The sequence below is a fragment of the Cyrtonyx montezumae genome, unplaced genomic scaffold (genome assembly GCF_038088225.1).
Source record: "Cyrtonyx montezumae isolate F1298 unplaced genomic scaffold, pur_monq_1.0 scaffold_8, whole genome shotgun sequence".
Classification (NCBI taxonomy): domain Eukaryota; kingdom Metazoa; phylum Chordata; class Aves; order Galliformes; family Odontophoridae; genus Cyrtonyx; species Cyrtonyx montezumae.
The window spans coordinates 95,681,004-95,708,648 of NW_027072089.1; the positions used below are offsets into that span (position 1 = coordinate 95,681,004).

The following is a 27,645-nucleotide window of genomic DNA, read 5'->3' on the forward strand; positions in this document are numbered from 1 at the left end:
TTAATCTCATTCTTATTTACCCAATTACACATTTTCCAGTTACTATTTATATATTTTGGAAGGATGAACGATAATTTTTTAAGAATTGCCAGCAGCATTTCCTCCAACTAATACGGATGTCAACGTCCTAATATAATCTAAACTTCAGTGAAAAATAGCTAAATTTTTAAAAGTCAGCTATTTAAAAATATATATATTTAAACAAACTTGATTTTAGATGTTGCAAGTCACTCTGGGAACTGAACTTTACTGTACACTTATCCATATAGTAAGCCCCATGCAGATTTCCCTGAAGAATTTTTCAGAGTGCAAGGCTGAAATCTATTTACGTATGGATTAACAACAGAAGTTCTGGGCACCAAGTTAAATAAAAATGTACAGTCTCACATGGCTTTGCCCTATAGAAATTATGAATTATATGTAATGGCGGTTATCACAATCTCATGCTCCTACTGGACGTTCTAACGTTACATCAAAAATGCACACAAAATGAAGCCTGCAATTTATGTGCAAAATAGAATCTAACTGCATAAAAATACACATTTAAAAAATTTGACTATTTTCTTATGTAGATTCAGAACTTCTCTAGATGGCAGTTAAGTTAGAGCTGAATTACCATAGCAGCAAAAGACATAACATTTCAAGCATACATGGTACCTTTTAAATAGAAGCTCTATAGAGCCACTTAGCCATTCTTGTTCTACCTGCTTTGTACTTTGTAAAGATGTGCACTTGCATTTTTGCATGCTTACAAATGTTACTTCTGGCATCCTATTTGAAACTATACAATACTTATTTACCACAAATTTCTGTGAACTCCTGCCAATGATTCTCTTATTCAATTGCTAGGGTTTTATGGTTTTAAATATTACACAAGCAGTTGCTTTTTAGCATGCTTAGTTTAACTTGTCCTAAGGACACTATTCTTGAACACTACTGCCATATTCATAAACTTTATGTTTGCTTGTAAAAAGATCAGCAAATAGCAATTACAAAAGTAATTTAAAGGGGGAACCTATCACTTAAGGACCCTGAACTGACGCTTCCCCAAAATGAGACACACAAATTGTCTATATTTAGAAGTACAAAAAGAATGCACATGTAATGCTGTCAAGCCACACGGCCATACAACGCAAACTTAAGGCAACCGTGCAAATGGTGTTTACGAACCAAACTGATACTTCTTATCAAACCCGTGTTTACAGAAGGAGACACCTATAAAGAAAAGTGCAATTTTAACTTTCAAGGGCCATTAAAACACCTAGACAAAAAATGACTTTCACACAGTACTAACCCTGTAACTCCTAGTTGTTGCCACAGGATCACTGTATAGAGAAGATGACTGTAATATGAAGAATAGAGAAAAGAATAGAGAAAGAAACATTTTCTGTATACAGCAAATGTTTTTACCTATTGCTTTATATTCACTAGAAGTTCTAACGATTGAAGTAATGTATTTAACAACTATAGCAGACACAAACTTTTAGGAAAAGTATGGATAAACATTCCAGGAAAATCCATTATCTTTGAAAACGTAACATCAAAATTTCATTAGAATAGTCTAGATTTTTTATCAAAAGATTTGTAGAAGAAAATAGTAATAAATTAAGTAGCTTTTAAAACACACATTGTTTTAGACACTTTTACTTTAGACTTTACCCTTTAGACACTTACTTAAACCTATGCATGAACACATGTACAGTTACTGTGAGATGCCCATCAGACTGTTAATTTATCTCATAGCAGTGTACAATGAAGTAGAATATAGGGTTGAATTTTTAACATGCTTTATATATTTTACATATTAAGCAACAAATATAGGAAGAAAAGACAGACCCGAGTATGATAGGAAGGAATCGGTTTACTATATCTAAGGCTGCTATAATTTCTTTGATCATGGTAAAGTCCACTCTGTGAAAGGGAAAGAAAAAAAAGAAATACTAATATTGCATTATAGCATTTGAAGATCTTGAGAATAAGAAAAATAAGAAGCAAAAGTTCTATTCTGATATAGCCCAACTATTCCCACGTTTTGAACTTGGTATTTTTTTTTCCATATATTAGCAAATGCTGAACTTTCAATGTCTTGTCCAAATGGTTGTGTTACACTCCATTGTAAGTGATAAAACCCTAAAAAGTTTGACTAAACCCTGAAGAGTACACGAAATACATAAAAAGCATGAGACAGAACTCACTAATAATTACTATATTTTTTTTTAATCTTTTTTTCTATTAGACACCTTATTGAACCAGAAATTGGACCGAGAGAAGAATCTAATAGCAGGTGGATGTTTACATCATCACAATTAGTCTGTAATATAACACTGTGCTTTACACACCAATCTCAAATTCTGAGATCTAGCAGCTGAATTTCTAGCTTATTGCTGTTGTCTTTATAAATTTCCAAGACAAATAGCATATATATATACATATACGTAAGTGAGAAGAAATTATGTGAGAGAGGGAAAAAAAAAGGAGAGGCAAGTAGGTAAGTGGCACAATGTAGCACTTTGACAAACTATCACTTTCTATCCCATCAGGCCAAAGGCAAAGAGACTGACAGTACATGTTTAAAAACTGAGGGTATTACTTTTTTATTCAGATGAGCTCCATGTACATAACCCTACTGACACGTCACAGCTTAGAACACTCAACCTCAGTCAGAATTTGGTCACTACAGGTTTTTTTTATTACCAAAAAAATTATGCATATATAAGCAAACTAATCAAGTTATTCATATACTGTATTAGTATGTAACTCTAGACAGTTAGTATATCTGTAATAAATATTCTCATAGAAAACTAACCAATAAATCTTTACGGGAATAAGTAGCTTTCTTCTTTGTATTATGAGATTCACTGTAAGCATGACTCTAAGAATAAAATTTAGAAAAATTAGTACCAGTGCATAACAGCAGCTGCATTCCTAAAACACAAAATGTCGAACAAGGATTTAAGATATCTGCAAAGGAAATATCATAGAAAATTCTAATTACATTACTAGAAAAAATAGGCCATATGTCTAATACTGTGTAAAGAAATGGTAGGTGAAACTACAGTCGTCCCTATCTTCGGTTAGCACAGGCTTTGCTTAAGCCAGTATTTACCTTTCACAAGAAATGCAAAAGCTATAAACAACTTAAAAATGATTAATATTGCAGATTATTTTAATCATACGTTGCCTATTTACAGGTAATTCAGATAAGCAAATTCAGCTTTTTAAGCTGCTAACATGCTTCTTTGAGTAGCATCAGTGCTTGATTTTACACAGACACAAATCTTGTTATAATATCATACCACAAATACTATATTGTCTATATGTTAATTCATTAGAATTCTTCTCCACAGAAAGCTTATACAAGCACCCTGTGGAAAATGTTAAAATGATATCGGTATCATGATCTTAGAGTGTGATAGTACAAATTATTTTTTTTAATCATTTTGAAAGTTGCAAGTTAGTGCCAATACACTTTCTAAAAACAAATCACATACTAGTCTTCATTCATACAAAAAACATGCAAGATGTTAACATACAGGGACCAAATATCATGTAGGTCTATCTTAGTACTGACGTACTGAGATAGAAGAAAAAGAAATGAAAATGCTTATAACAAAAGGCAAACAGAGCAGAAATAAAACTTCATTAAACTAATGCAGTACTTGTTAAATTACACGCTGAAAGGCAGATAGTTAGAGGAAAAAGTCAAAAGGACCATCAGCCAATCCCACTGTTGAGGTACAACACCTATCATGATGCAGGGTCTCTCCAGAGCACCTCACAGACCAAGGGAACTTACAATCTCTAGGGCATGGGATGTGGGGAAATAGCATTTAGGTATCAGGTGGGGAAAAGGCAAGAGAGAAGAGTGTTTCCAGAAGGAAAAGGTGCATGAAGGAAGAATAGTGGGGATAAAAGAGGCTCTTCTGTGTGTAAAAATACTTCTGGTGACTCCCTGTCTGGCCATGCCCTCTGCTTCATCAGGATAGTCTGATCTGTCTTCTTATTAAAACCCATTTCTAACTACTTTCCTGGGTGCGTATTTGGGCATGGAGGCCCATGGCCAGTGACTGGACAGACTGCGTGTCTAAGGTCAGTTACTGGAGGGATTCACAAAATATACACTCATTGCATACGTGTATATATTTCTCACTAACAGATTTTCCTCTTGGTCAGTCAGACAGAGTAACAGAAGGCTGTTCGTGCTCATGTGGATGCTGAGTGTTCCTGTCCATACAGATCTGTGTCATCAGCCATGTGATTATATAAACAAAACAAATCTAACAATCAAGTATTGTTTATTTGTCTTTTTGGACATTCAGCAACAATATTACTAGCAGAATCTGTTAAATGGAATGACAGAGGTCTAATTTATCACTCTACTAGACTCAGCAACTCCTCAGGAAATTGGTTAGTAATAAGTTTTCCAATGTTCCCGTGTCTTTTGTCATTCAAAGACTTTTACAAAATCTATATATTCATTTAAAAAATAAACAAGAATACAAAAAAATAAAGTTAGGTTTTCACAGTAAGCTTGTGCTTATGCATCATGCACATTCCAAAATGTTACTCATTATCATCCTAAGCTTTCTTAATGCAAAAATAAGTAGAAATTGAAGATGATTCAAGAACATGATAATTTGTTAATAGCATGCTAGAGCATTACCAAATGTCAAGTGTGATGAGAAATACTGAGAGGACTACGAGAAAAGTAATTTTTCTTACTTACTGGTACGTTTGAAAATTCTGCTGAGTTTAACTTACAATTTAACTATAAAGCATTAACAACTTAAAAAAAATTAATTATTCATGTAAATATTTCATGAAAAAAATAGCCTAAGCTCTGAATAACACGAACTAGATGCAAATACAGATTTCTGAAAAAGGAGTATTCCTGTTTGTATTTTAGTCCACAGTGCAGGAATAGCATAGCAACAAGTTTACTTTAAAAATACTTGAGAACAAATGCTTCCTGACAGACCTTTTAGGAACACTCTTGTAGCCATCAAGGATGATTCACAACCTTTGTCACTTCATTTTACTTCTGTTTTGCAAACATTAGGAGAGACTTTGAAGGTAACTCCCTTCAAATTTCAATTTGAGTTTTTCTTTAAGCCCTCAAATTTTCCTATCACGGATAAAGTGCTTGATTATGTCAGTTTTTACAGCAGTTCAATAAAATACTGTTTTCCTTAAAGAAGGAAGTACTGCTTTGGTAAGTAGAGATAGAAAGAGTTATAATGGGAAAGTATCAAACATGCTCATTCCAGGTTACACACCACAAGATCTCTCCTTCTGGAGGTACTTGTTCTGCTTCTGTGAGACCCACTGATATCCAAAGGACTCTTAAGAATGAAATTGTAAAAATATTTCAATATATAAAGACATTAGAAGACTCTCTAATGATAAATGTTAGTCTTCACTAAATTATTTACTCTCAATGTTCATGTATGTTAAGTAAACAAGAGTTAAGAACAGATCTGAGCAAATCTGTATTATCTCACAAGTTTTTGCCTCCATTTACAATACACTAGTTGTTTCCCTCCCTGTCAACCAATTACTGTTTGGAAAACAGCCAATGTTAGGTCATTTAAAGTACTTACTTGGTGAAAATTGTGAAAAAATGTAGAATCACTTATTTAACCCTAAGATATGGAAGATGTTACATTAAGTTCAGCTTATCAAAGATTATATCTTATTGCTCAAACCTCTTTGAGGATGGCAATCATTTTTATTTAAGTCACACTAAAAGAGTTTATTCCCCTGCCTGAAATAAAAAGAACCAACCCTTTTATTTTTAGGAACTTGTCCCTTACTTGGGTCTTTTAATACAACTATTCTTGAGCACTATTTTTGATTCAAACAGGATACGGGAAAGCCTGCACAACACAATAAATATTATAAATATCAGTGTTTGGGATATCTCACTGCATTCAGATAAGGCTTTGTCACTAACAAATAATGTATTCCCACATTCTCAAATAAATAAAACCTTGCATTGTATTTCTTCTTCAGAAAACATCTTCAGGTGCTCCTCTTTATCCCACAAATATTACAGAAACAGTAATTACCTGAAGTGCAAAAAAACACTTCTGCTCACATAACAGAGTCAACAGAACAGTGAATTGAGTCAACAGAAATAATTATATATTTTTTTCTACTTGCAGAACTTCTGACACAGGCAAAGTGGAAAAGTGAACTTGGTCTTATTAGACCACTGCTACCTAAACTTTTATTGCTAATTGCAGCTTAACATCCAACCATGAGTTGTGGATGCGTAACAGAAGCCACAGAGACAATGGACAACTTTTGCAGGAATTTTAATGCTCTATCCTTTGAGGAAAAACAATTAATTCTTACTAACTGGCAATATCTGAAGCCTAAACGAGTAAAGTTACTCAGATATTTTAAAAGAAATACTTCATTTAATACTAGACTGGACTAAAAGATGATTGATATTCTTTTTAAATGCAAAGAAATAAATGCATACAAATACATAAAAATAATTACTTAGAATTGATGGAAATAAAATACCACATGAAGTTTAACATCACACGTGATTTAAAATACTGCTGCCCAAATTGTTAACACTCAGAAGACTTAAAGCATCCATCTGCTTTCCAATAAAATGAAACCCAACCCCAAATTAATTGTACTTTTCAAGAAGGGCCTTGTGACAAGGGAAAAATGTACAGTTTAATCACAAACCAAATATGAATGTCGACTGGACCGGTGAGAATACCTGGCCCTCTCTGAATCTTCCTGAGAAAAAAAGAAATATAGTTATTCATGGAAAAACTAAAAAAAAAAAATGACAAAGTCAAAGCAAGCAAAGGTGAGCAACATGCTGTTAGCACTTTTAATGCTATGTATTATTTTCAATAATCCGCTGTGGTAAGTGAAGTCATTCAAGGCAGGAGGAACTGTGATTTCAGCTGATTTTGCTAAATGTACTAATGCATACATTAAAAAATTAAAATGAAGGAGGTGAATATAATTAATTAGTCCAGTACATAAAACTTTTTTGATTGCTGTATTACTGTAGAAAAATGTGCAAGATATTAAAAGAAAATCAAAAAGCTTTACAGAATTACATTTTAACAAAGGCATTTTAACCCTCAGAGATTATTATTCTCAGTTTCCCAACGCATATTTCAAACATTCTGTCTTATAGGAACAAAGCTTTTTAAGCCAATGGATCAATTACAAATTGTATAGGAATTGTAGTAACAGTGGAAAATGAACCTAAGTTATAAAATTAGGGTGGTAGCTAAGACACCTTTATCTTTTATTTTGAAGGATCAAGGAACGTTTATTTTGTCTTAAATAAGCATCTCAAAATTTAATTACAATAGCGAAATATATTAAGAATGATTTCAAAGCATTCCCTTTGAAAACTAGAACAGGGCTCTATAACTAGGATCTTTACTCAAATCACTTCCTACCATTTTCAATTTATCAAACTATTCTGATGATCCTAAGCTATTTGTCTTCAGAGGTAAAGACTCAGCCTCCTATAAATGGCTTTCATATTCCTTATTGTCACAAGATTACTTTTTATATTATCACTGGGTATATCAGCATGTTTAAGTACTAAAAAAATGTCTGGTTAATTATTGACAATAAAAAAAATTGTACACCTTTTTATTATTCTATTGTTGCATTATCGTAAGAAGAGATGGATTGCATGACATTTTACTTTTCCTGTCTGTTACAACTACTTTGAGTTTTAAAATGAACACTTTTGATACATAAATTTTCAACACATCAGTCCGACCACTGTGACATGGAAAAATATCTACTATTCGCTTTTGCAGCTTGATGCTTAGACAGAATTCCTCCTAGCTGCCTGTGTAACACCAGTGTTTCCCCAATAACATACTTCCATAATGAAAAGCCTGATTATCTGCACAGTTGCTCTAAGTTACTGATAAGCGTCTTCCTGACATACAAGTCAGTGTTAAATGTTCACCGTATTGCAGTCAAAAGAGAAAGTAAGAAGGACAGTATATATTGCAAACTTCAGTATTTCTAAGCCTGATTCTTCAGAATTTAATCTCTGAAACATGCACGTAATCTATGACAGAGGTTAGGTCACCTGACAGAGGAGCAGAATTTTAACAGATAATTCCAATGAGGTGGCATTCAACTGGAACAATGTTAATTTTGATGTGAAACTGTTTACAGAGGAGATTTGCATTTTACAGTTATGAAACACAGGTGTTTTTTTGTTGTTGTTGCTTGCTGTTTTTTTGAGGGGGGAGCAGCGTGCATATATGCACATTTTATCACAAGTTGCATTTTTGAGCATTTTGATTCTTCATAAATAACGTGAAAACTAACATACAAAAAATGCTAGCTAAGCAAAGAGTCAGTATCAGGCCAACACAACTTCCACGAATAAAATTCTAATGACAGATACCTCATTTTTCAACCTAAGTGCCAGTTAACAGTTATTACCTCTCAATTAATTTCAGCATGTCCTCAATCTTCTTTATTCAAGTAATTCATATCGAACACCAGGATAAAAGCAACCCCCAAAAATCCCACAAACTCACAACAAAATTTATTTTTAAGAACTCTTTAAAAAGACAGACTAAATTAGTATAAACTTAGCAGCAGCTTTCTAAGACTGTAACTCAACTATTTATGTGCATTCCTACTTAGAGGAAGCAAAGGGCAAGGGGTAAAAGGATGAAAGACATGACAAGCTTTTTTGTTTTGTTTTAAACAAATCTTTGAAAATATTTTTAAACATCATAAAAGTGACTTAATCAATTATCAATGAAATAACTGTTCACTATGTTACTCAAAAAGGAAACAAATGCAAGCCTGCCAAGAAAACCACAAGCTAAATCCCACAGGCCAAATACCCCAAATGAACTGAAATAAAAATAAATTTACTTTTCAAAAGACATTTACCTACACTGAAACTGAAGTAAATTTGAAACAGGACACATAACTTGAAATCAGCACATGATGGAAACAATCAGCATCTCATTTTAGTTTATTTGTTTTTGCTTCCATACAATGTCTTGCAAATCCACACCCATACTAAGCTTTTACGTATGCTTTTTCAGCAGTACCAAATGACACACCACAAACCATTAGTACATTACTTCCTCCAAACCCTGTTAGTTCCTTGAGTGGCAAAAACATGCACAAAAGGTGGTTTTAGCCTACCATCCATTTCTGGATATGAGCCCATTTTGTATCATATGAATGCTGAGAAAACTACAGAATGTAAACAAGAACAAACAAACCATTTATAAAATAGTTTCTAAATCAAAAACTCAGACTAATCTAAGTTAATTGCTATGCAATTTTCAGAACAGTATCAGATACCTACAACAACAGTTAGAAAACAAGGTACGGAATAACAAAAGCCATATAAAAATATATTTCATTTTATAAATAGTACTTATTATCACAGCCAAAACCAACCAAACAAGCAAGCAAACATCATTTACACAGATTTGAATAATTACATTAAATAACTGAAATGCCAAAACTTCTGCTTGCCATGTGAAAATATGAGCAGACTGCAGTAACCACGGAATAATAAAATGCAGCTGACAATCTGCTTTTTATGCTTTTTCACTCAAAATAGTGATTCTTTTTAAAGGAGAAATGTGTGTAGTAAAACACAACTGTGTAAACATTACTCCAATAAGTTGTTCTAAATAGAAATCCTAACAATAGGTATTTATTGTAAACATTTTGAGTACAATCAACAGAGGAAGAAATTGATTGAAAATTGTGAATCTGAAGTCACATATTCAAAATGTCCATTTACTAAATTTATTATAAATAAAAAATAGAGCAAAAATTACTTCTTCATGGTTCTTTACCCCAACATTAAGCAGTGTTTTCTGCATATTTAAGTGTATTATTTACAGTGTGCTTCCAGTTACCCATACTTACAATGGAACTTTTTCACAGCAACAACTGACAAAAACTGCTGTGTGTTTTAAAGTAAATGTTTATAAACGCGATAAAAAGTCATCAGATAACTCGGCTGTAAGTATACTAATTCAAATCCAAACAAGCACCAAACTCCACATTAGAAACCAAAAACTGCTCCCTTCTACACAAAACTATTTGTGTGCACCTGAGTCCTGGACATTGCCATTTACATTCTCTTCTACTCATTTACAATAAATAAGGAGTAATGTCTACTGTTAAGTGCTAACATTGAATTCATTGTTTCTGTTAATGGTAAAACATTCAAATACCACATTTGCATGTAAAGGTAGAATTAAAAAAAAAAGAATTTATTTCTCATTTGGGAGCATGAGTTCAAACAGTCTATTTGGATACCAGAACTTTTATTCAATACAATCTTAAATATTAATGAAGTTCAAAATCAGTGTTCAGATTAATATTTTATGAGGTGTTAACCACAGATGAAAGCAAAGCCTGATATCCTTGAGTATATCATCTACAGGAAAACATAGGGTAAAGAGAGTACAGTTTGGAGCAGAAGGGGGAGGGGAAAAAGAGCTAACAGTTATCTGATGCTCCAAATCCAAGAACACCACTAAATTATACTGAATGACAAAACTAAGAATTTTAGTACAGGTTTGTAGTAATTCCTGTCAGTTCAACACTACCTCTTTTTGCTGCCGCTCCAGCTCTCGCATACGTATATCTCTTGCTTCTGCTCGAGCTGCCCGTTTCGCTGCAAGTCTGGCCTCAGCCTACAACAAATTGGAAACATTCAATGCTTAAAATACATTTTGCATGTAAAGTCTGAGTACTGAACTTAATGACCTATTCACAAAATTCACTAAGTTTGTAAAACACAGTCAGGAAAGCAGAACTCTCAGAATGACATTTCAGGAGGTATGTATTCTTTAGTCTTTACACATATAATGACTAGACAAAAGAGCTACTTATTGACAGAAGAATTAAGTTTAGAAATACTGCCACCAATAATCTAAAAATTCATGTAGGTCTTGATGAATTTAAGTGACAAAGTTGCCTATGCATACTATTTAAACTGGCATCTAAGTATCTACAATATCTCAGGCCACAGAAGTACAAAAAAGAAGTAATCAAAACAAATTTATAACTACTACTGTTTATGTTATATTTAAAGGTTCTGTTTCCACTGGTATAATTTCAATTTCAAAAAGCAAGCATCAAGTAGAGGTAAATTACTTACAACAGCAATCACAGAATCAGACTAATTATTTGTCAAAATAAGAGGCAGAAATCTAAGTTTACAGTTCCTGAAGAATTGACTTAATTCTTCACAATCACTAAAACACAGCTTTCTTTCTTTTTAGGACCTCGCATTCCCCAAAACACAAGGTCAAATTTCTCACATTTGGATAATGAATCGATGAAACTTGTCACTTAATTCTTCTGAAATATTGAACTACTGATGACAGGTTTGCCACCAAAAATTCCTGGTGTTTGTTTAGTGTTAATTAAAAGAACACTTCCATAATCCTAGACAATTTTACATATCTTCTTCAAGGTTGCAAACTTCCATGAGATGTTGCCTTAATTAAGGGGTTGTTTTTTTTTTCCTGCTTTTGTCATTGGTACACTATAGACTCACGTAAAACATTAAAAACCTATAAAATGCATGAAAATTGTAAATAATTACTGTGCTTCAGGAAAAAGAAAAGGATATTCGTGTTTACATTGTGCTATAAGGACAAAAAATATCAAATAATTATCAAATACTACCAAAAACAGCTGCAAACATTATATTCTTATTACTTAAAATAATCTTTAATTTCAACTAATTCTTATAAAGAATGTTCTCTTTATATTTTGCATACTTAAATGAAGGGACTGGAAATCAGTGCCAGCAGTGTTGACCGACACTATTCACTTCTGAGTCTGTTCTTCCTGCTTTATGACCACATACAAGAGAGCAAGGGAATCCCCAGGAACAGGAAGTCTTTTCTCACTTGTAACCCTGCTGTGCAATTGCCTGTAATCATAGCTTATACGGCAGATAAACTTCACACACATGCACGCAGAATAGAAAGGATTCGTACAGCTGATATGCCTCATTTTAGTTCTGTCTATAAATCAGCAGATATAAGCAAACAGCCTTTAGACTGGAAAGGCTTTTTCGTTAAACGTAGCAAATGCATTCGTTTATTGACTCGTGACAAAGATCAGACCCCCCCTCCCCCCATCATTCTCTCCTAGAAGAATTGTCTGAAAAAAAAAAAAAGCACCACAGTTTGGTACTATATTAATAATTAATCTGAGCAACTAGATTCCTCAAAAAAAAAAAATAGAATTGAAAAAGGACCAAAAATGCAAAGCATTAAACATATCACACTGCATTCAAAAGGCCAACAAATTATATATACAGTAAACTTGTTAGATAGCAGATCTCATGAAAATCATGATAACTATGCAACTGAAATTAAAAATTAGCATTCATAAAGAAATAACTATAAGGACACAGCAGCACACAGGAGGAATGCTATTTACTCTCCTGTGCTACTGAAGATAGCTCATTAAAGTTGTTGCAAAACAAAATAAATTCTTCAACAAGACTGAAATAATCAGTACATATCTACTAGAGGAAATACAGTGCCACAACAACTCTGAACAGAAAAAAAGAAACAATAGCTGAGCTTTCTGTCATTTCAATTGCAAATAAAATACACTGGTGACTAGAGAGAAAAAAAATTCCATGATTACACATAGTACAAGGCAAAGAAGAGATAAGGTACAGACAACGATTTTGCCTGAAATTTACTCAGAGAAACAACCAAGAAAGGAAGTAACAGACTACAGATAAGATACCTGTAATAAATACATTGAGTAGATAGAAACACAAGAAAGAGGCCCTCAATACTTTACTTGGACAGAAAAAAGATTTAGGTCATATTTTTTTATATTGCTCTGTACATAAATATACACACACTGCTACTCATCTTCTACCTTTAATCTAATCACAATCATGATTTTAAATCAAGTGCTGCATCTGCATTACTTCAGGTGTTAACTTTGTTGCTCAAAGAAAAGCTAAAAAATTAATTTATTTCTGAACTCTGGAATTTATTTCATTCAAAAATATTAATTTCAAAACTGATATAAAGGTATAATATACAAAAACATCTTCTTGAGCCTGCATAAGCATCAATTCACTCTAAAAAACTTTATGCCTATTTTTGCTGTTTTCAAGCATATCACCTACCAAGAAACATCCATCACTGGAGTATGTATATGTATGAGTATGTATATATATTCTCTTTGCATTACTGGTGAGATGGTCAGTTTCTTCATTTTCACCTAAAGATAGTTACTAACAGCTACTTATAATTATTTTTAAAATAGTCTCTGCACGCATTATTTTTCCTCTTTTCCATTTTTTATTTTAAACACATTCTCTGCTGTAATCTTTTTAAGAACTTCCAAACTATTTTATCTAGCACCTAGCTCTTTAGTTAGCATCAAAGTAATTTCTGTAGGAAAGGGGAAAAAGAAAAAGAAAAAAAAAAGGAAAGACCAGATTGAAGTTTGAATGACAGACAGTCTGGAGTCTTCTTTCTGAAGTGTTTTTTTCTTAGCATCTTCACAGCACTGATGAAATTCTTCAGAAAGATAAAACGCTTAGTACCACTCAAAGTTGATAAGGTAGAAGTTTTCCTCTCTGCAATGTTAAGCAAATATAAAATTTGCCTCCAAGGTGCAGAAAGGAATTTTTCCTCCTTCCACTCACTTGCGAGAAGGCAATCACTAGAAAGTAACAGTATTTTGATTTTAGTTTCCATACTGTGGAAAAGGAGGTTTGTTAATAAGCCAGATCCAATATAAAAGCTTCATACAAAGCATAAGCTGTACTAAAATATATAATACACGTGTGAAAAAATATGAATGCTTGAATCTAAACTATTAACATTAATTTGTCATCACAGGCTACAACATAGACAGCTTTTATTTGTTTCTTTTTAACCTCTATCAAGGTATATGCAGTATTAGCAGTTCTGCATTTTCTAATGCTTTCAAGGCTCAGGAGAAGACAGGTTTTCTTCTTCCATAGGGTGGCAGTTGTGAGAGGACCTCCTACCCGCACCTAGCTGCCAAATTCAGTTGCTGTTACCAGGGTGCTGGACAGAATAAACAAGACATTATGTGATCCCTGGCAGAATTAGGATGAACGTTTAAAAAAAATTAACAGTATTTCTTAATAGACTACTACAGTTACCTCACCAGCCTCAGAAAGCTTATTTCATCATTTCTTATTATGGGAAACTGTTTCAGTCCTCCCCTGTGTTGCTCATTTCTTCTGCGTTATTTCCATGCACTTCTACCCTCATCCTCTCCTTCCTGTCACTACAAGACAGCTCAGTCATGTACACGCCAGATGGATTTCTTATTTCTCCTCAGATAAACGTTCTGTTTTCTCCAAGAGCCATGAAACAAAGAATAAAAACAGCAAAATCTTAACATTTACATGATGAAGATTTAGCATGCTCCTGCTGCCTTTAGTGCAACAGCAGGAAGGAAAGGCTCATCTCAATGCAAACTCCCACATCAAGCAGAAGACAGGAAAATTCTCCAGGCCAGTAATACAACAGGTAAAGGGGAGGTGATGCTAACAGCAAAGCTGTCTGATACAGGAGAGAGAGAATTAAAGAAAACTGACAGGAGGCAGTAATTTGTTCAAGTGCCTCAAATCCCATGACAGTGACCTTCCATTGAATATTTCCATACAAGACAACACATCAGATTCAACTGCTGAAGGAAAAAAAAAAAACTGTAGAAAAATGTGAGTTTATTGGTTCCGTACCAAAGAATTTGACAGCCAGAATTTCCTGGCTTGCAGATGTTTATTGATACCAAGAGGAAGACAGCATTCTTTTGACACATCCCACAGAAAAAAAAATAAATCTCAATTATGTCAAATTATAGAGTGGTGAGAAACAATGAGATTACTTTCTTAAATCTGAACATTTTGAGAAAAAGAAAAAACAACCCCAAAACCTCATACACCACACCAGGGAACTCTGTTAGTATTACAGCCTACTGACAATTCCTAGAGATGCTTTGTGACTGCTCAAAATCCCAAAGCATTTTCCATGAACTTTCTCCAGGCTGACCATCCTCCTGTGCCAGACTTCTGTTTCAGAAAATTCTGTTCACTGTTTCTGACTGTCTAGAACAACTTAACAAAACACTTTCCTCACAAGACATCTGAGTCAGAATAGTACAATTTGGTCCTGTAATCTACATCACCGCAAGATGGCCACAACTTGTACCAGAGGTTTAGACTGCACATAAAGAAAAACTTTTTCTCTCAGAGTGGTCAGGCACTGAGATGGCCTGCCCAGGGAGGTGGTGGAGTCACCATCCCTAGTAGAGTTCAAAAGGCATCTAGATGAGGAACTACAAGATATGGTCTAGTAGCTTGTGACAGCAATAGTAGTGGGTGGACGGCTGGACAAGATGATCTTGTAGGTCCTTTCCAACCTTGTGATTCTATGATTCTTGCTGATGTTACCTTTTTAGCAGATAAGGAAGTTGAAGAAGAGAACATTGTTTGACAATGAAAAGATAAGCCATGTTGCTAAGATAATTGACTCAGATCAGTTGAGTACATATACATGCATAGAGAATTGGAATTCCCTGTCATAAGCATGTTATGTGGAAACATTTCTGCAGCCTCAAATGAGAAGGCACAGCACAGAAGAGTCCAATAAAATCAGATGTTCTTTAAAGATAGATTTATTAACTGGTCTTTGCTCTTATGTCCTGGGAAATGAGTTCTGTTCCTTTAGAGTAAAATACAAGTTTCTTTTTAGAAAAAAGTTGGCTAATACTTGAATCACAGCAATCAATCCAATGGCAACAGCTACTCTCTGACATGGAATCTAATGGCCAGCTTGTCCTACACAGACCAAGGGATTATTAATTTGACAGTAGCACACAGTGCTAATGAGTACTCAAGATATACGACTTTTCACACTATTTTAAAATTGGATAAAAAGTAGAACAAAGACTCATTATAATGAAAACTGCATGTGGTAATTAAAAAAAATGATGCTACATGGAGCCTCAAAGCCACATATATAAAGGCTGCAAATCTGATTTTAAAATAGGCTGAATTCACTTTTCCTTAGCAAGCCATGAAAGGTGATTCCAGAAACACAGAAAAGTGCTAGGATATTAGAAAAGAAAAAAGAAATATGATCAGATGGAATGTTTGGAACAATTCAAACAGGTTTAAGAATTATTAATAGACAAAGACATCATAAGATGTCTGGCTCTTAAATGCCACATGAATCAGAATAACAAATTTAGCTGTATTCAGAAGATTTAGCTTAGCCAGGAATACTGATTAAATGTAACTTAATTGAACTTTTCAAAATGCTGCTTTCCACTTCATTTTTCATAGAAGAAGGAAGACTTCTGTTATTAATCCCCAGAAAAAGACATATCCAATTTAATTCATCCCCATGAGAGAACATCTCCAAGTTGGGATGTCTAATATTAATTTAATTTAGCTATTGATGGAGGGAAACCCTTCATGTTTAATCTAAACTCATGCACAAATTTTAGTTGAGGGGTAGCAGTCTAAGAGAACATAAAGCCCTGGAGTTAACTTTAAGTAAGGTAATATGTATGACACCTTGATATTGAGAACATTTTATTAGACCCAGTTGCAAGTTGATGTTATTTTATAGGAACCATGCAGAGAACAAGTGAAAAGACAAGCCAAAGCCAAAATCCTTCTCCTTGAAGCATTTTGCCCAAAACCAAGAGGACGAACTGTATATGACTCAAAATCCCACACAGGATATACCTGAGACAGTGAGAACTTACAGGAGATCCGGTATGAAAACATTTTTCAGAAAGCTCATAACTTAATGAAAAATGACTTCTTTGCTGACAGAGGATATCCTTTGCCCACAGTCTGTGATAGCCCAGTTTGAAAACACTTGCTGTTTTCAGACACCTCTCTGTTTTGTCTTATGATTTGATTTTACTTCACATACATACATACATAGGTTGCTCTGAAAGTAATGCCTCCTACTTATTCACACAGAAACTACAACAAAGAGCTTAATATTTGATAGAGCAAATTCTCAGCTACAAAACACTGCCCTTCATAGCAACCAGCATCAGCTATGTATTCATCACTGGCAACAATGCAATCAACATCCCATGCTCATAAAAATCTGCATGAGTGAAGGTAACCCACAGTCATTGCTGCCTCTGCTGAAACGCACCACCTCACTGCTGGCCTCACTGGGCCAGCCTCCACTGTCTGTTCTCCATAAATGTTCAGGATTGTTGATGAATATCAATTGGTGAAAGATTCTCCCCACATCAAAGTATTAAATGACACACATTTGCTTCAGAAGCAATTCCATGTCAGATACCATTCTGTCAGACTGCTCCTCTGCTGCTATCTTGTCACACAGCAACAAAATGTAACAGAATATTGTCAGGAAGGTTCAAACCCTACTGCCATACTATCAACATCCACCTCTGAGGTCACAGGCAAACACAATGAAGTAGAAGGCATTTCTTTCAGAGCAGCTCTCAAGCATAGTTTACATTACAAGTTCAACCACAGTATGCTTTTTGCACTTAAGTCAACTATGGTAGTTGTTGGCAATTTTGTAGATAATGTAGCTCAAACATTCTGTATCCATCACTACACAAACAATAGTAAAGATTTTGTTTCCAAACACATAGCATTTCTTCACAGAAAAACCGAAGCCCAAATAGAAAGCTATAAAACTTCAAGCTAAACAGGCCTCCTTACAGCACACACAGAAACAAAATTTCCCCTTGTATCAACTTCTTAATTGCTTTTTTGACTGGTTACTTCAAGCCGTTTATTTTTAAGCTGCTGATCCTATTAGAAAAGTCCTTGTATAGCATATGAAGCTATTTTTGACAGAAGTATGGCTTCATATTTGATATAGCATACATTTGTCAACGCTTGTAAATACATTCAATAACTATTACACTTCAGTTCTAATACACTACACTGACCACTGTAGGAATACTGAACACTACAGTAAGTTAAATGTTCAGGTTTTTTTCTATTTTACATTTCAGAAAGCAACTGGATTTCTCATATATCTTAAGGTAACAAACGTTTAAAGCATACCTACTCAGAAATAGCTGCTAAGCTTAAGCGTGACACTATGAAGCTACACTAACCATATAAGTAAAAGTAATGAATCTTTATGACAGTATCCCAGTAAATGACATTTTTTGAAAGTACTCTTCATTTGTATTTCACTTTTGTCTAATTACTGGATAGTAAATTTGCTTTCATCTCTATTCATGAATTAGTAAGAAATTGAAATCAACAGACCTCTCTGGCAATGCTACTGAGAGCTTCATCTTCTGCTGAAAACCTGTCCTTCACTGGTGTTCTCTTCCGTCCTGATCCAGGAGTCCCCATTTTTATTCTCTAATTCTGTATTTAGAAAGAGAAATAGGAAAAAGCTCATTTTTCAGATCTAGAAAGCGAAATAACACACAAAGAACAAACCTACATCCCACAAACATAATAGTTACCTATTTTTTGGCCATGTAGTACTCAAGAAACCTATATGACGTTGGCATAAAGGCTGTTTTTTTAAAAAAAAAAATCATCCCAATCTTATGGAAGCTTTATAAAACACCACTTCATCCCACAAAGTGCACATGGAAGTTTTTCTACTGAACAGAAACCACCAATTTACCTACAGCTTCAAAGTCCATGGTTATGCACAACCATCAACTACTCCTAGATCAGTGAAGATACTTACATACCCTATCATTTTTCACAACTCCTAGGAATAACAATTAAATGAATTTCATGGATTTACGAGAGCCCACAATCAGCATCAGGTTCAAGAATTATACTTACGTGGTCATTAGAACACTATCCAAAACAGAAAGAATTCAGCAAACAAAATCATTTTCAAAGTATCCAAGCAGGTAATAGACATTTATTTATTTTAATACAGCTGCAACTGAATGCAAACTTCAGTTTATTACAGTAGAATTAAACACAAACCCAGGGAAACAAAAATATTCTTTTGCTTAAGTTGGAAAATGAGGAGAGAAACATTCTAGTGTCATCTACTCAGTATAATACATAAAATCTAGTGTCATCTGCTCAGTATAATACATAAAATCTTCCAAACACCTTTTGCAACTACAAAGATCACCAACTAACCAAGACACAGCCTATGTTTACATATACAGCTACAGAGAGCAAAACATTACTCAAAAGTAGGTGAACAAGCTAAATAAGCTTTCTTTTTTTTTTTTTTAATCTTGGTGAACGTCTACATCCAGACATTCAGTTCCTTACACATACCAGATCAGAACTCAGTGGTAGTCCAGCTACTTGAGATAAAGGAGATAAGCGTTTCACATAGGGCTTGGGAAAACACCTTATTTAGGAAAAAAAAAAAACAACCCTTATGCAAACAGAGAAGTTCTAGGAATGAACTATTATTGGCCACCCTTTAGAAAATGAATCGGTTTAAGAACTCTCACCACTCTAACTTGGAAATACTCAAAAATCCCTAATACTTCAACAGGCAAAACAAAACTGCAACAAAGATTTTTTGTGCGTGGACATTTCTTCATTTCTTACTCCATTATCTTCATTAAAATAACAAAACCAAAATATTTGGGCTATTTTCTGGCAAAGATATCAAGTAGCATAATGGTGCTTTTTTATTATTATTTTTAATTTGTCTTCTACACTTCTCATCCCCACCATAATATCACACTGCAAATCCTCTCTCTCTTGCAGGCAGGATGCCTTTCATCCTACTTCCAATTCCACAGGTACTTTCCTAATCATTATGTGTTTAGAGTATGGAAATATTCTACTTGCTAAAAGACAACAGTGCCTCGAAGCTAACCATCTCCCTTCTTAAAGACTTCTGCATAGGACAGACACTACTATTACCCAACATAATCTTATCAGTTTCCAGTTGCTATTCTGAGATCAAAACTAAAATAATTAAATACTACAGGTGTTAGATAGAAGTGCACTTTCAAGAATAAATAAAAGATTCCAATCTCACTCTTATCAGAAGTTGGAATGATTCTTAAAGGACAGCAGAGCTGAAACTCAAGGTGACCAAAGACAGAACTAAGGTCTGAACAAGTTCTGCCACTGTTGGTCAGTTCTGTAAGAATCTGTTTCTTTTTAAGCTTTAAAACAAAGCTAGCAAGCTCCTACTTTGTAGTCTGATGAATTTAGGTATCTACACTCAGAAAGCAGCTCAAAGATGTCTTAGCGGCAAAGATAAAAGTTCAGAACTTCAGCCTGTCGCTCTCATTTGGGAGAAAGGTGTCCTAAAAACTACATCTCTTTACAGTAACAAACACTGACTGTTTTCAAGTAAAAAAGCAGATAGACCACAACACAGTAGCAGCATCAACATATAAAGTAATGGTCTCCCACTACAAAAGGTAGTCAAAAGGTTATATATTAGTCTAAATAAAACAAGAACTTATGCTAGACGCTACTATGACAATCCAGTTCATTTAACCAACAGCACTCAAAACTATCTACTAAAAAGGACAGCAAGCACAACATGAAACTCTTATCATTTGCATGTTCAGAGCTGTATTTGTCTTTCAACATTTACAACATCAGCATTAACAGCGCGCAAGTAAAAACTGCAGAATACCTGCACACACAATAGACCTAACTACATTTGTGGATATCATTTATACAATTTGTCACTTCTAACAGACAATTAAGTCAAGTTTGTGAATTCAGTGAGATCCTCACAGGATCAGAGTAATTTAGGGAATGAAATATAACAGGTTACAGAGCTATTTTAGTTTGGCTATGTGCAGACTGACAGTTAAGTATTTAATGCATAAATAAAGAGCAGTGAATGCTCAGAAAGAACTTCATCACAGTTTCACTGGAGCATAAAGGTGCAGGAGTCACTGTGCTGTAAAGAGAGCATGGCATTCCTTACAGCCATCTGCCAGATTTGCTCACCACAGATGAGTACAAAACTCCTGACTGAGCTCAACCCCAGAAAAAGAAGCATGAACAAACTACCTAGAAGGCACATAGAGATACTCCTCCTGCATAGAAAGACAAGTTAGAAAAGCCAAAACTCATCTAGAGTCAAAAGTTGCAAAGGCTGCTAAAGACAACGAGAAAGGGCACTGAGAACAGAAGACAGACCAAGAAAATAGAATGATCATTGCTCAGTAAGGCAGAGGACATATGTTAGGGGTTAGACAATGATAACTGTGAAGAAAAGGACTTTTTCTGTGAATCAAACATGCAATTATCTGACTGCTTTTGCAAAAAACTGGCCACCATGAAGGGCAAGATGACTATCTGTTCCATCAAACAGTAAGCACGGAATTACAAAGAAATGCTTGAAACAAAGTAATCAGTTTTAATGAAAACTGGACAAGAAATATAAGCACCAGTGGGAGAGGCCTTGGAGAGGAAACAGCAGCAGTCATAACCTGGTCTGACACTACACTGTGATCCCTGTCCAGGTCAGACAGCATCCCTCCAGGTTGCAGGCGGTCAGTACAGGGCGCAAGAAGCAAGGAGAACCTAAAATAAAATCTAACCACACAAAGAACAGTTTGTTACACTGCGCTTCCTGAACTATAAAAAGGAAACTACACTGTAGTCTGCTGCATTTAAAATTTGGAATTCCCAAGTCACATCTCTTACGTGCTTATTTCTTAACATACACTGGGTTACATGTTTTATTACACAACCGATGAAGCAACATGTCATATTTCATTAAAAAAAAAAGTCCTAAAATAAAACAGAAGATTCATGAGGAAATCCTTCAAGTTCCCTCTCTGATTTCCCTTCACTTCAGGGATATGTAAGTTTCATCCCTTCCACAAGTTTAATATTTCTGCGTACTCTTCTTCCTATGATCTTCTGACTAAAGGTAATCTGTTTATCTTTCTTTCCTAAAAAAAGGTGACCCGTCTTATGTAAAACAGAAGCTACTCTACATTTCAAGGCCCTATCACTCACCACCTTCAATAGCACCACCTGTTCTGATGCCTGGGTCCACGCCAGCGTATTTGGCATTGCATACATGTGAGGCATTCAGATACTACAGCGAGAAGACGCTATAAATAAACAAACTGAAACTTTCCTTTTCTCTTTCAAAGAAACACCACCAAGCGCTTAAGAAATTCACCCGTGTAGAAGCAATATTTCTGCATCTGATCCAGTATCAGCAAAGAGCGGCTCTGAAACCACTGTCTGTTTGAGCCAGCCTTGCAGTTTCCTAACACTAAAGCACACATCAGCAGATCCTGCATATTAAAATAAATAAACAAACAATTTTTTAATCTGGGGAAAAAGCTAAACCTCTTGTCCATAATACCTAGATTCTTGAACAAACTTAGTTGTCCACTTGCAAAGTAGGTTTACTGACCTGTTTTAACTACCCATAAATGAATCACACAGAGCATTAAATACCATGAAAGCACTACCTGCCCCTGGTGGATAGCTATCTCTGATACATAATAGGACAGAAAATACTACTAGGAAGCTGTTCATTACAAAAAAACAGGTACAAGTAATTTCACACTATTAGACTACGTACATGGCTATGATACACACTTTTATCTGCCTTTTATCAAACAAGAGCTAGCAGTAAGAATTTACTCAACAAAATGCAAAGATCATGTAGGATACACAGTAATGGCCTACCTGATCAACTTCAGTTATAAGTTGATTCATTTAAATTTGCGGGTAAACTATGATTTCACTATGACAAAAATGCAATGAAATCAGTTGGGAGCTGATCAGAAAGGAGGGCAGGAATTTCTAGAAATAGATGTAAAAACCTAGTACACTGAATTAAGGTTGTGCAGATGAACGTTAGAAACACAGTAAGTAAGGAGGATGGATGTAAGAAGCAGAAAGAAAAACATTCATCACAAACAAAGCAAGCACAGACTGCTGATAAAAAGCAAACTCATCTTAACTTCTGACAGATTTCTGAATTCCACAAACCCCAAGAATGCTAACAGAACAAACTTGTGAAATATGCTTACTAAGTACAAAAGCTTTTTCATATACCTTACTAAAAAAAAAAAAAACTAAGAAGCAGGACTGCCATGCAACAATGATGGAGTTAAATAATTTGAATACACTTCATAATTTAATTGAACACCTGTCCTTTAATAGATAATACAGCTAATTCCATAGGTATGAAAGGTATGGAAGCTTACAAGGTATGGAAGCATACACACAATTAAAACAAAAGTTAATATTCTCAACAGAACATTCCCAACCCAGTAATTTTGAAGAACCGTCTCATGAAACTGCAGCTCAAGTAACACAGATCTGTAAACAAATCAGAGGTATTATTACTGCAAGCCAGCAGAAGGAGCATTTATATTTAAGAGGGAGCAGAAAGAATCAGACTGGAAAATTACAATGTTAAATTTTAAACTTCAGGGCTTTGTGAGAGCAAGCTTTAAAGTAGAAAAAATAAATACAGAGAATAAAGATATATGACTGAGTTAAATTACGCAAGACTGACACAAGAGTGTTCCCTAAAAGGATGCACTTCTATGATTCCTCTAAGCAGGGACATGTGTTTTGAAATTAGAATGTCTGCTGATGGCTCTGACAGAACATGAGAGGAAAAAATATAGCAGCTTCAAGTACTACTGATCACAGTGACCACGAGGAAATGAAGAAGAGAACAGGAGAGGGAAATTAGCAGTTGTTTACATAATGGACTTGAGCACTCATTCATAATTTTCAATCACTGCCACCTTGTTCAGAAAAAGATTAACAGAAACCAGAATCACCACAGGGGGGTGAAAAAAATGATAATATGTGTAAAAGACCCTATCATTAAAGGAACAAGACTGACACAATTACTGTCTGCCAAAAGATCACAGTGCTTACTTACAACTATGATGGAAGCAGTTATTCCAGTTCATGAATAGTGTTTCCACTGAAAAACAGAAAACCAGTTTGTCTCAAATCACATCCTACCTCAGAAACCGTTGACACAAAGATTCTGCTCTGGATGAACAAGCTCACGTCAGCCTCTTCAGGGCAGAAAAAAAACAACCAAAAAACTTATTCTATGTACACTTGTCAGCCTGTACTGAATTAACTATCAACTATCCAGTATGCCTCTCTGGTACAGCATATTCTGTTTATTTGCCATCTTAGAAATAGACCTTTTTATCCATTCATGGTGTTTAATAGTAGAATGACAACTCCATAGAGAAAGCTGAAATCCCTTAATTCTTGAGTGCTATAAAACTAGAAGTAGACAGAAAATCAGCAATTAAGATAACCAAAAAGCAATTATGTAGTCTGTAAAAGTACTGCCTGACAGAGCCATGAAGTGTAACTACGCCAGGCTAGTGCTGGTAAACTTCAAGCAGTGCAAGACAGTAGCTGTACTGACACATCCAACCACCTTGTAGGAGTACCAAACACCCACAGGCCCATCCATATGTCTTTGCTGACCTTCCTCTGTCTTTGCCGGCTACCAGAATCCTGAAACAACACCACAGAGTGGCTTCAATCAGTGGAATTTATTTTAGGAAGCATGAATTCTTTGCCAGTCAGCTGCTTACAGCTGCAATTGTAGATACTGTTATTCTGCAAGATGATAAAAAAAATGACACACAGTATTATCATCAGTGACAAGAAGTATCTGCAAAGCTGTTCTAAGAGTCACACAACCAAGGTTATCTGAGGGCACAATGCAAAGCATACATAGGTTCCAGAGAAGCAGAGTGGCACAGTTAGACATTTACAGAATCAATGCTACCAGCAATACTGAAGATCCAGGGAAAAAAAAAAAAAAAAAGAAAGAAAATCAAGCATGATTTGCAGATATGAGGAAACGCCAGTACTACAATGAACACAACAAAAAAAAAATTAGAGGAATGCATAATGAAAAACAAAGTCACGTGAATCTTCTGAAAACAAAGCAAATTGCATTTTTACACTGTCAGCTTTCATAAAATGAGTATCCTTTATCATATTGCAAAAGAATGATTCATTACCCATTAAAAAAAAATACCCCACACCGCAAGACACTGCTACTATATTGAGAATATTTTTTAATGAATGAAACAAACAAAGAGCCCCATGGTAACAGCCTACGTCCAGCAACAAGCTGCAACTACTGAAGATATTTTTCCATTAACAACTTAATATTTAGAACACTCCCACTCCTTTCTGCTACTGCTGCAGTTACTCTACATTACAGGAAAGCTACTGAAGCCAGAGCGCAAACCTTCCAGGGCACCCTCCAAAGTTGGGGATCCCTTGTGCTGTCAGGCCCTGGGGAGTTGCTCGTTCACCTCTGCCATGGCTCTAGCTCTGCATGCCTAATAATTATGAACTTCATTGTCCTCATCTACCCATACTTCCACACATGAGCACTATTTTGAATGAAATGTAACGCAGAAGATTACCAAGATGCCAGATTACATAGAAACAAGTTGTCCACTGCACACATTCACTTCCTAACTCCCTTCTACATACTCAGGATAATAAATCTGCATTGCATTCTCAGAAAGCACCTCCATTATTTTTCTTTAAAAACATGCGCTGCACTGACCTCTGTCACCACTGACACCAGGAGACAAAGGCAACAACACATCATCAAATCTATTACTGGTTTCTCATCATTGTCGCTATATACCAGATGTACTCAGTAATATATCAGTCTAGATTTTAAAAATGGCACGCGTATGCAACAACTTTCATGACACATAAAACTCTACTTTGTTTTCTATTTAAGACCTTAACGTGTGCTACTCAGCCCCCTGCAAAGTTTTAGACAGCGCTGGTTAAACCAGACTGTGTGTTAAAAGACTGTGTCACCTCCTGCACCATGAGAGCCATAAAGGAAAGGAGCTCATCTGGAGTCTGTTCACAAGAAGTGCTGATATCTAGGTGAACAAGCTCACACCTGACGTTTCATACAGCTGCCTAACACACAGGAGTTCTTAGCCAGAGCCAGGAATTCTGTTCACACCCTAAGGTAAATATCTCCAAATGTAAGTAACACAAAGCCATGGGAAAAAGCACATCACTTACATCCAACTGCACTGTACTGCTGGAGTACCTTTCATCTGTTCTTACATCACCGCTAAGTAATTGCACTACTCGAGGAGGCAGATGTGCGTTAAGAAGATACCTGTTTCTGGGCCCCACTTGAAAGTGAAGACATAACAAGTGTTTAAAAAGAAGCATTTTTTTTTATTTACCTTAACAGGAAATTTGTGCAAGTAAACAAATGATCCAAAGCTGTTCAATTCAGCGCAGGGCACAGAGAGCCGGCCCAGCACGCCGCGACTCGCGGGAGCGAGCCCGGCCCGGCAGCAGCACGGCGGGACACGCCCTGACAAGCGGCGGAGAGACAACGCTGCGCCTCGAGGAAGTGCGGGAAGGAAGGGCACGGACGCAGCGACGGCCGTGATTCGGGGCAGCCTGGTTTCCCTTTTCTTTTTCCCTCTCCCCGCCCTTCCCCGCGGCACGGTACCCGCCGGCATTGTTCCCCTTCCCGCCGCCCCACGGCCTCCCGCCCGCCCGCCCGAGCCTCACCTGCGGCAGCGCCGGAACGCCCTAACGGGGACGGGGGGTGCTCGGGGTGCCCTCCCCGCCTCCTCCGGCGGAGTTCCGCCTCAGGCTCCGTGCCGGCGGCCACGGAACGGAGGCCGAAGCCGCCCCAGGGCGAGCGCGGGGGCCGGCGGGCGGAGACAAGCCGGCGGCCTGGCCCAGGCGGCTGCGCTCTCGCCTCACCCTGCTCCCTCCGCCCTTCCCCGCCCCGCCCCGGCGAGGAGGAGGAGGAGGAAGGAGGGGAGGGAAGGAGGGAGGAAGGAGACGGGAGTGGCGCTGCAGCCCCTGCGCACACCGCGCATGCGCGGCCGAGGAGCGGTTTGGGGGCGGTGGTGCGGGAGGTGAGTGCGCTATGTCCCCTAGCGCCCAGCAGGCACGTTTGCGGGGTCACCCCGGGGCAGGGAGACGTAGGTCCGCGGCGTTTCTTTCTGCGTTCGCCTCAGGGTTCTAACTGGCTTTTGTTTTTTTGTTGCGTTCCCTGGGGAACGGTACGTGGAGGCCGTTCGGCCCCACGTGGCGCGGCACGGCGCCGTGGGAGAGACTCGCTTTTTTAGGTGCCGCTCAGGAGTTGCGTGTAAAAATCTTGTGTAAGCGCTGCATCTGATCTCACGCCTCCCCGAACGTTGTTGGACTTGCACGCTGTTAAGTTTCAGGTGCAGCAAACGAGGTTCCTAGGGATATGGGACATAGAAAGACGAAGGAGCGTGCCATTAAATATAGCCCAGTTCGTTCAACACGAGTCGGCTCACGTTGATCACAACCCTGGTGAGGATCCGCCTCGAAACAGCCGCGGGACCAGACCTGCAGTCATCCGCCTTTCCAACTCCTGTTCCTACTGCGGGCTAATTGCAGAGAGGGTTAGAGCCCTGGTAGAGATGGTATTTTGTGTTAGAAGCCACTTGATAATAAAAAGGCACTGCTGGGTTGACAAGCCTTGCAGTAAGGCTCGGGAATGTTCCCAAGAGCCCTTGGCACAGCTCAGATATTACACTAAAGTAAGCTCAAGTAGATGAATATAAAGAAGGGACATCCAGGCGAATCAGATCAATTACAGTAGATGTAAAGCAACCTCCTGG

At 36.5% G+C, this 27,645-nt stretch overlaps 1 protein-coding gene across 15 annotated transcripts in view; it reads right to left on the bottom strand.

Annotated features, from left to right (window-relative positions):
* Positions 1 to 26,806, bottom strand: part of LRRFIP2 (LRR binding FLII interacting protein 2) — a 50,608-nt gene extending 23,802 nt beyond the window's left edge. For 4 of the 15 annotated variants that reach the window (XM_065752721.1, XM_065752722.1, XM_065752720.1 and 1 more), the window contains exons 1-10: positions 26,555 to 26,805; positions 18,314 to 18,418; positions 10,611 to 10,697; positions 9,181 to 9,231; positions 6,706 to 6,759; positions 5,277 to 5,342; positions 2,807 to 2,872; positions 1,837 to 1,911; positions 1,295 to 1,342; positions 1,171 to 1,215 (exon numbers count right to left, since the gene is read on the bottom strand). In XM_065752721.1, coding sequence (XP_065608793.1) covers positions 1,171 to 1,215; positions 1,295 to 1,342; positions 1,837 to 1,911; positions 2,807 to 2,872; positions 5,277 to 5,342; positions 6,706 to 6,759; positions 9,181 to 9,231; positions 10,611 to 10,697; positions 18,314 to 18,403 — 582 coding nt within the window. In that variant the 5' untranslated portion in view covers positions 18,404 to 18,418; positions 26,555 to 26,805. Of the gene's footprint in view, positions 1 to 1,170; positions 1,216 to 1,294; positions 1,343 to 1,836; positions 1,912 to 2,806; positions 2,873 to 5,276; positions 5,343 to 6,705; positions 6,760 to 9,180; positions 9,232 to 10,610; positions 10,698 to 18,313; positions 18,419 to 26,554 lie in introns of all 15 variants that reach the window. The other 11 variants (XM_065752726.1, XM_065752728.1, XM_065752727.1 and 8 more) reach the window with 9 other exon arrangements.
* Positions 26,807 to 27,645: the final 839 nt, after the last annotated feature.